The sequence below is a fragment of the Arachis ipaensis genome, chromosome B07, assembly GCF_000816755.2.
Source record: "Arachis ipaensis cultivar K30076 chromosome B07, Araip1.1, whole genome shotgun sequence".
Taxonomy (NCBI): Eukaryota; Viridiplantae; Streptophyta; class Magnoliopsida; order Fabales; family Fabaceae; genus Arachis; species Arachis ipaensis.
This window is the reverse complement of record NC_029791.2, coordinates 17,629,173-17,639,340: the sequence shown is the minus strand read 5'-3', so window position 1 is coordinate 17,639,340 and position 10,168 is coordinate 17,629,173. Positions and strand designations below refer to the sequence as shown.

At 33.7% G+C, this 10,168-nt stretch overlaps 1 protein-coding gene across 1 annotated transcript; it reads right to left on the bottom strand.

Annotated features, from left to right (window-relative positions):
• On the bottom strand, positions 481 to 6,140 carry LOC107606824 (beta-glucosidase BoGH3B-like). Its single transcript, XM_016308839.2, has 9 exons — positions 6,038 to 6,140; positions 2,513 to 2,593; positions 2,362 to 2,414; positions 2,122 to 2,226; positions 1,865 to 2,047; positions 1,485 to 1,686; positions 1,024 to 1,120; positions 788 to 924; positions 481 to 694 (listed from the first exon to the last, which is right to left on the bottom strand). Exons 1-7 carry the CDS (start codon positions 6,138 to 6,140, stop codon positions 1,092 to 1,094), a joined length of 756 nt encoding a protein of 251 aa, XP_016164325.2. The 3' UTR covers positions 481 to 694; positions 788 to 924; positions 1,024 to 1,091.

Here is a 10,168-nt window from a genome sequence, read left to right as displayed (position 1 = left end):
ATCGACGGCTTGCCTGGCCGTCGATAATAATTTAATAAAATCGACATTATTTTTGTCTATAATATGAGTTTGAAAATTTTACTTACTTACTAAAATCGACAACCTTGCCGTCGATATTATTATATAAAATCAACGCCATTTTTGTCGATATTTGATTAAATAAAATCGACAACATTGCCGTCGATATTATTATTATATAAAATCGACGCCGTTTTTGTCGATTTTTAGATACCGATAAAAAGCGACAACGCTACCGTCGATTTTAATAGCTATATTTTTTAATTATTTTTTTCTATTTAAAAAATAGTAATCAATTAATACAAACAAACTTTTAAATATAGAAATAAAATTTACATAATATTAGATAACAGGTTGATTGATCGAAACCAAGAGGAAACAATGGTTCTTGTGAACTAACTCTATCGATTGGTTGATCGAGCTGTTCGACACTTCGAATCCAAGTCACAAACATCAAACAAATGAAACACACACACACACAGAGTGCAGCATTGACATCACTCCTCCATCGCATTGTTGTCCTCTGATTGCCATTGGGAAACAGAGACTTTGATCTTTTGTGGTAATGTAAGAAATGGGTCCTTCTGAAGGGCCAAAGGAGCTTTGACCAAACTGATGCCCTGCTCCAACTCCTTTGCTGCCTCCTTCTATATCTTTTTCTTTCTTGCCCTTCATTCTATTAAAAATTTGACAAAATGTCAGCAAATAAAAAAATGGGAGGGCATTGTAAGGCTTCCTCATACATGTAAAAGTGGAACTGATGAATTACCTATTCTTATGGTGCCTCTCCTCCCTGGTGACTCTGATCTTTTCAATCTTTGGAATGACCTTGAGGACGTTCTCTGCAAGATTCCTGTCATATCTCTCTGGCCTGTTTCGCTTTCTCTCAAACTCAAAGGTTGAATCCTAAAGCAATATATGACAGTCATGAGGCTCTTTCAAACCATAATTATGAACGACACAGACACGTAGGCCAAAAGAAAGGAAATATAAAGTTTCATTTACCTGAGTCATATCCTTTCCATGCACCCGCCTATACGCCTTGGTCCATTTTACTTTCTGAGGATTCCTCTTCATTTTGAAGTTCTTGTGGCATTTAGATCTACAAAATTAGAAAATCTGCAAGAGAAGTTTGTCATAAATCTGCACCATATAGGGCATGTAAAGCGGGGCTATAAGCCTATAACCAACCATACATAGTTACCTGTCACTCTAGAGCATTTCATGAGCAACCGATAGAATATAAATGAATCTTAAATGCTATCATAAGTATGAGTATAGGACAATCCCTACTAGAAAACTAATGTTGAAACTTGGGAATAGATGGAGTAAATGAATTTCTAGATTTGTTAGTTAATGAAGCAATGAGCAAAGTAGTACTTTAGTATTGTTGAAAAGGCAACAAAGGTTCTCAGATTTCAGAGGAAACAAAATATGTCGGAAAAACAGCGAAATCAATGGCTTACCAATGGTAATCCTCCCACTACATCCATACCAAGTTTTGGTCCAACCTCCACACTGAAATCCAAGATCATCGGCATGAGTCCCAGCAACAAGGATTCTCTTTGCTTTCCTATCCAATGGAAGAAAGGGTTTGCTAATATCTTTTCCATCTTTCAACAGAACCAAGGACTTTCGAACTGCTTCGCGTGCTAGATCTCTATGTTGCTAAACAATGAGGGTAAATAGAGTTAGAACTAATTTTCTAACTATTTCTCACTTGACTTTATTTAAATATAGACATAGTTAAGCAGCAATAGTTTACACAATTACCTGCAATGATGTTGATATTTGAATCATGAAATAAAAATCAACTTAGAAAGGGTCAAAGAGATTATTTTCTTACCTTGCATCCAACCATATCTAGCAAAGATCTGTCACTAAAAGGAAATTCAAAAAGACCAGCGGCAAACTTCACTCTCAAAATTTGCTCAACAGCATCATCAATTCTGCTTATTGGTACTTTCCCCGATTTAACAAGAAAGGTCAAATCTTCAATGAATGGTTCAAATTGTAAACCCACCATTACCTATATGTAATCTTAAATAAATGAACAATTTCAAAAAGTTCTAGTAAAAAATTCCACTTGTTGAAGATCTATACCATGTCAATTTCAGCATTGACAGCAGATTTAATGCAGTAGGGATAATTTGATCCATGAGGATGGCAAAGACGGTCAAGTCTTTCCCAGTTAGAAATCAAAAAGCCCTATATAACAACAGCAGTATAATTAAAATAAAAGTGCTATAATCAAACGAAGAAACAAAATAAAAGGCAAAAAAAATTATACTAATATATGGAGGCTCATAAAACTGTTTTTATATCAATCATACCCCTTTATACCCTAAAAGTAATAACATTCTTATCTTCTATCATATCAGTAGCATCCATATCTCCTTCCATATCATCATCACGAGATACATATATTAGTCCTCATAAATGATTTTATGACTCATGTATTCAACTATTCTCATATCATCAACATTATTCTTACCTCTGACGTGGCTGTTCTCCATTTCTTCATTATTTGGCTCACCATATATGAGATAAACTGATGTCTTCTTCATAACAAATTCTGTCCCATAAACAACAATCACAATCTCAACTCTGTCTCTGGGTTTCAAACTTGAAATTGTGCTTTGTCACTCGTCATCTTCAAGAGAAGCTAGTGTGTCACACTTATACACTTGAATGGTAGATTTTGTGTAATTTATTATCAACACATTCTTGAGACATTTTAGTGAGATGGTGTCCGCAGAAGAAGAATATACAATGCACATTGTCTTTGTCTTCAAGTCACATCCATTCCCGTGAGGGACATTGAAAATTATCAAGTCTTTGGATTTGTTTACATTGGAATATGTATGTTAGCATCATAGTTTAAGTGGTTTTTTATTGGTAGATTAAAATAACTTCTGAGATCACTTATGCTGAGATAATAAACAATTTTATAGTGAATTCTATGGTTTTAAATGATAGTTTTTTTTCCTTTTAATAACTCAATTTTTTATTTTGAAAAATATATTTTTATATGCATTTAGTAGCTTATGAAAAACTCATTCTTTCTTTTCAATCTATAAATCTTGCATTTACAACTTGTGAAGAGTAAAAAAAAACATTTTAACAAGTTTTCTTTGTCTATAAAGAAGAAAAGTAATTCATTTTTCAACTTGCGAAAAGTTTGAGTAAAAAAAACGTGAAATCAATTTCAAAACCTAAAAAACGAGAAAAGAAAAACAAAAGCCTTGCGAAAACCTAAGAGTCCATATGTTGGATTCACTTATATGGATCATTTTGAGATATTTCACATCTTTATTGGTTTCTCTGTGCAAATTTTCAATCTAAAATAAGATGAACAAATTTCAAATTTCAATCTAAAATAAGATGAACAAAAAAATTGAAAACTAAATATAATAATCAGAGAGAGACAGAGAGGAACTTACAAGAAGCTACTATGGCAACGTGCTCTAGCAACGGGCTCACAGCGACGGTGATCGATAAAGACGTTGCAACGATGAATCTGTGGAAGAAGAAGAACTTACATGCAGATTCACAAATAACAATGTGATAGAGTGAGAGAGCGAGAGAGAGGATGGCGCGGCGGCGGGCTCGGCGGAGGAGGAGGAGGAGAAGAAGAAGAAGAAGAAGAAGAAGAAGAAGAAGAAGAAGAAGAAAAGCAGCAGCAGCTCTGCTCTCAGGCAGAGGACGGCGGGTTTTCTCAGGCGTCGGAGAAGAAAAAGCTCTGTAACACCCTAATTAGCCTAAGCCTTACCTCGCGTCGTAAAGCAAAGGTTAATAAAAGGTTACGACAGTTCTAAAGCTCATACATATAATATATAGAAAGAATAATATAATCTAGAAGCCCGATGAAGGATATAACTCAAAAACAGGATTTAAAAAGCGCAAACGTACTAACGAAGCTTCTAACTTACAACACAAGATACAACTAAGATATATCAAAATATAATAGTAAAATATCATAAGAATCTAGCCACGGCTCGTGGAGTTTAAGCCGGCTAGCCATATACAGACCATACATGAATCAGACAGTAAAAATAGCTTATACAAGTTTTGTTCTATCAATACATGCCTCTAGGCAAAACAAAATACAAAAGTGAGAAATGTATAAACAAAATAAACAAAAGACTCCAAAAAGATATCATGATCCTTCGCTTCTGTCACCATCCAAGCAACTCACCGAGGTGGGTTGCGACCTGCATCTGAAAAACACAACAGAAATATGGTATGAGAACCGGGAGTTCTTAGTATGGTAACAGTGCCCAGTGATGTAGGATATAAGACCCCGGGACGCCAAAGGCAATCCTAGACTTCATATCCATCACAAGAATTCAATCTTAAGGCATACTAAAACAAATAAGCATAATTATATAAAGATTAACATAAAGGAACAGGGTACTCTATCTTAGGGGATTTCTACTCTAACCAAACACTGCTGTCCCACAGCCTTCACCAACCTATCCTCCATGCGATCCCATCGCTACCGCCTTCTGAACCTCCTCAATCCCAATAGAAATCACAATTAATTACAATGCAAGTAAAACACAATTATTGGCATATAAGGCAGATAATTCAAATAGCAAATAGGCAAACCATTACAAGTAGTCAAAGCATACAAACAGATAGAAAATGCATATGATGAACGCCTGTCCTATTGGCTGTGATATCACATTGTCGGTTCAACTACCAACCCGACACATCTCCATGGAGATGTCGCCCTTCGAAATCATCAATGGAAACCCCCGAGATATAGTGCTCGGATCAATGTCCAGGGTTTTGCGTCTGCACGCTCTATTGATCCGAAGGGATGCGAGCGGGATACTCTTGCCTCAGACCTCACATCTCAACGTAAGCGGGATTAACCACCGTCCTTATACCGCCGCCGCTACCTCGACAGGCGGGATTAACCACCGTCCCTGCCGGGCGCATAGCGTGTCTTAATCTCAGTACAAATCAGTACTTTAGTGTTTTTTTCAAAAAACATTTTCAGTATACATGGATCCATAATCTCATTCAGAGTCCTCGACTCATCTCAACCACTTTAAATTCACATTTAAGTTCCAAACTCAATAGTTCCTCATTTCTCATCTCATATATCAATCACCCTTCACATACCATCATACCATCCTCAGTACACCCGAGACCTAATCCTCCGTTTTCTAATTTTTCATAAAAATCATCAACTAAAACCCTTAGATTATTTCCCATGTTCTCATACTTAAAATTAAGCTCCAAAGTCTCAAAATGGTGTTATAGAAGCTTACAATCTTATTGGGAAGGTGAAATAGTTGAAAACAAGTTAAAATTTGAGAAACAGGGCGTGTGCGTCCGCACAGGGGTGTGCGCGCACACACCCAGGAAGATTTTTAAAAGTGTGCATACGCACAGGGGTGTGAATACGCACAGGTACGAAAACTCACAAGTCTGTTAACTCACACAAGCTGTGCTAGCGCCCCCAACAGACTGACCTTCCCAACGTGTGCGTGCACACAGAGCTGTGCGCATGCACATGTTGCAATTTCTCATTGGTGTGCGCGCACACAAGCTGTGCTAGCGCTGCAACCAGGGAGCCTTCCCTTGCGTGTGCGGACACACAGATCTGTGCGTGCGCACAGGTTAAAATTTTTGCAGGGTTGTGCGTGCGCACAAGGCTGTGCATGCGCACATACCAGAAATCATAAAATTCTCTGACTTAACAGAATTTCATATTTTTACACCAATCTTTGAATGATCATAACTTCCTCTACAAAAACCAAAATTTTATAAACTTTATATCAATTTGAAGGGTTTTCAATAAGCTTTAATCTCCAATAAATTTCAACTAATTTTAAAAACTGAGGCAAAAGTTATGATCAGATAAAGTTCACCAAAAACCAACTTTTACCAAAAATCACACTTTACCAAATTTTCCAAAATCCTCAAACCACATCCAACCAAAACAATACCAAACTCCCATTTTTCATCAAAATCAACCCTTTGTGTCATATTACACCAATCTTACCACATTTTTCTCCACATATTATTCTCAATCTCAATATCACATCTATCACATATCCACCAATCATCATTACATCACTATCAATTCTCATCATCAACACAACCATGATTCATATTAATAATCAACAATGTTTATTCATCCAAATCCATCATATCTCAACTTCATCATTTAACCACAACAACAACATCAATTCATTATACATCATCAACCCAAACAATCATCAACAACATATAAATTTCCAAACCTATCCTAGGGGTCACTAGCCTAAGTGTCCATAAATATTATATACTACATAGAGGAAATCGAAATAATACCTTGGCTGATTCCCAATATGCCAAAACTCAAAATTGAGCCCACAATAATCACCAACAAGCCTTCCAACACAATCCAAGCTTCCAATGTAACTCCAACAAGCACCAACAAGTTTCAATAGTTCCCAAACCCACAATAATCAAACTATATATGCATAAACCATCACAAATCAACCTAGGGCTTATCATAAATAAAATTTCACAAGAGTTTAATGCCTCTTACCTTTGCCAATAGCTATGGGTGCCAAAATCCAATGCTAAGCAAGGATTAGAGTGAACCTAAACACCCAAAATAAAAAAATCTACTTAATCAAAAGCCCTAAAAACCCAAATTTTTGAAGAGAAAAACTGAAAGAGATTCGAGCTCTCCTTACCAGTTTTTTGTATGGGTCTTGTAGAGCTCTTCACAAGGAACGCGTAGCCGCAAACGGTGCGGCAATCAGAGCTCTATAGCTCAAGATATGAGCTTGGGAAGAAGATGGTGAATAGTACTTCTTCTTCTTCTTCCTCCTTTTCTTTGTTGCTGAGTGTGTGTGTATTTAATTGTGTTGTTGCTACATGGGTTCATTAAATGAACCCTTATATATGTTGGGCTTGGGTCCAACTTGGGTCTGGTCCAACCCGTTAGCATTTTTAGCCCATTTGGCCTAACTTCGGACCAAACCTTTAAAATTAACGCCAGGTTTTCCATTTCTAATATTTTTCTAAGGTTTTTTGACTGTTTTCACTTTTTCTCGCACAGTACCGGGCAGACTTGAACCAGTTCAACCGGTTCGACTGTCGGTTCGCGGTTTTTCACAATTTTTCGCAGAAAACACATTTTCTTACTCAGAAAAACCTACTGAGTCAAAAAATTACATTTAAATCCTCAAATTCTCACTCTAAATTTTTATATTCTATTTTGGGGCAATTAATTATCTAATTAGGCGGTTAATTAAGCTCGGTACTTACAAACTCTGCTCTCTGTCTCTCTCCGTAATCGTGACACCGTCTCTGCTCTCTACTCTCAGGCGTTGGAGGAGAAGAAGTCTCACCCTGAATCCTGATTGTCTGAAGGATTGGGGTTAAATTTTAGGGGAAATGAGTGAAACAAGGGACGCGGGAAGCAAACGCGGGAGTGATGTTTTTTTGGATAAAAATCGACGGCTATTTCGTCGATTTTAGTTAAAATAAAAATCAACGCTTTAGCCGTCTATTTTATATAATAAATCTACACCGTTTATTTCACTTGCAAAAGAAATCTCTATCGTCTAAATTTATCGACGATAAAAATCGTCGATATTTTAATTATTAAAATAGACAACCAGTCCGTCGATTTTAAAGGGAAAAAAAATTTAACTACTATTTCGTCGGTAATGTAACGATAGTATTAAGGCATTAAAAGGTTGCCAAAATAATAGACGATATTGTCGTCGATTTTAATATTTTATTTCTAATCATCTCTTTTCTATTTTATCGACGATAAGCTGTCGAAAAATATCGACAAAAAACTTGACCATTGATTTTTGGCGTCGATAATTACACTATTTTTTGTAGTGAAACATACATCGCAGCCGTTCAAAGAAGCAACCACTCCGATCCAACTAGTTTGACACATTGACCAGTCACAATTGTAGACTTACACTGTGTTTGGTGCAAGGCTTTGTTTAAAGAAAATTTTATTCATTAAGGTCTAAAAAATAATATTAAAATTAGTACTATTAAAAAATATTTTAAATTTAATATTATGAAGAAAAAATAAAAGAAATTTATATAAAGAATAATTTGATTAATTTTTAAAATTTTAAAAATGAAAATAATTTACGTCTGAACTTTCAAAGACTATTTTAATGATTATAAATAACTTTTTTTCATGTCAATTAATACATGATGTACTAGTGTCCACATCAACTAATAATCTTGTGACACGTGGCATTAACTTATTACGTCATTATCTAACTAACGGAAGGATCAATTTAATTTACGTTTTATTTTTCAATGACTAATATGACTAAAAAATTATTTAAAAATTAATTTAAAGAATGAATAATTTTTTAAAGACGAATTTGAGTATTAATCCCTATTTTTACTCCTAATGGAAATCTTACTTCAATCAAATAGGAGGGTTTATGGCATACACGCCGATGTTGGTATGTGCAATGCTTTTTATTTTACTTTTTTTGTTGTTTTAATTGTCATTTTTATAGATTATCTTTTTTATTAAGATATTGATATAAGGATGTTTTTTTTAAAGAAAAGATAGAAATAAATAGAAGCAATGGAAATGTATAATTGTACAATTTATATATGTTTGTGCTTACTTTACTTTGACCAAAACAAAAAATATAATACACATGTTTCCCTCTTCTTCCTTTTTGTTTATTCATATTTTACTAAACTATCAAACGTATTCATCAAAAATGGATTCATTGAAAAAGTAAAAATAAAAGATGGAAATTAACCTGATATTTACTAAAGAGTAGATATGTGTAATAAAATTATCCAATCGTTAATCAAGCTTAACAAAATGTCTTTCTTCGTAGATTCTTATCTTCTTCTACATTGACATTTGAAATTACTAACTCACAGCTAAATGTTACCATTTTAACCCCTTTTTCCAATGAAAACCCAACTTTTTCAATCTAAGACCATCTCCAGTAGGAAACTCATCACAGTTCCTGTTTATGGCCCACCTGTCATAAAAAGTAACTCCACATCAGCTTTTGCGTCATAAACAATAAATAGGAACTCAAAGCATCTCTCTCTTTTCCATTAGGAGGAACTAACTTTAGTCCCTATTGTGGTCCCACTTAATTAATTAATTAAAATACTTAAAATTAATATAATTAATTTTTTTCAATAATATTATTTAAATTTATAAATTTAAAAATAATTCATTATTAAAAGATATTAATATTAAATAAATTCATATATAATAATAATACACAATATATAATTCGAGATTATACTAATTTATAGTTTTGTGTTTACAACTGCTAATTTTAATAATATCATTAGCATTTTAAATTTTAAAAATAAAAATAACCAACTCAACTAAAAATTATTTTATAAGGTATAAAAATTAAATTTATTTTTTTAATGTAAGTAAATTTAATTAATTATAATTTAATATAATAATATAAATAATATTCAATATTAATTATAATATAAATAATTAATATAAATTATTAATTAAATAAAAACTTAATTATTTAATATAATTTTTATTATAATTATTATTAATTTAATTATTATTTAATTATTTAATTATTTCAGATTTTATATTATTATTTTTTTATAATAACTTGGCAAATGACAAGTTATTATTGATTAATTTGAGTCCCTGCTTAGAGGGACTCCCTTACCTTGATCCTTGTGCGGGAACTCACTCCTTCTCTTCTCCAATGGTTAGAGTTCCTATATATCAGAAAAAAGTCAAAGAGAAACTCACCATTGGAGGTGCTCTAAAACCCCACCTCATTCAAACCAAAGCAATCCCCAATGTTGCTCCCACAAAAAATTTGAACCACGCCAAATCATTCGCTGACAAGTGTGTTTGGAATGTCTAGTCAGTGTCTAGGAGATGAGTAACCCCTTGAAAGTTCAAACGGAATTGCAGCTTTAAGTTTTTGGAGGCTCAAATAATTCAAAGAAGAAGGAGGACAAAATTCTTGATGAAGGACGCAATTGTGGCCTTGACGATGCTATATTGTTGGAGCCTCGCACAATTGCAAATTCTGGCCTAACGTTTACTTTTTTTTTTAAAAAAAATTCTTAACATTTAATTTTATTTTTAATATTTTTTATTTATTTAATTTTATTTTTAAAGTTTTGTCTTTAACGT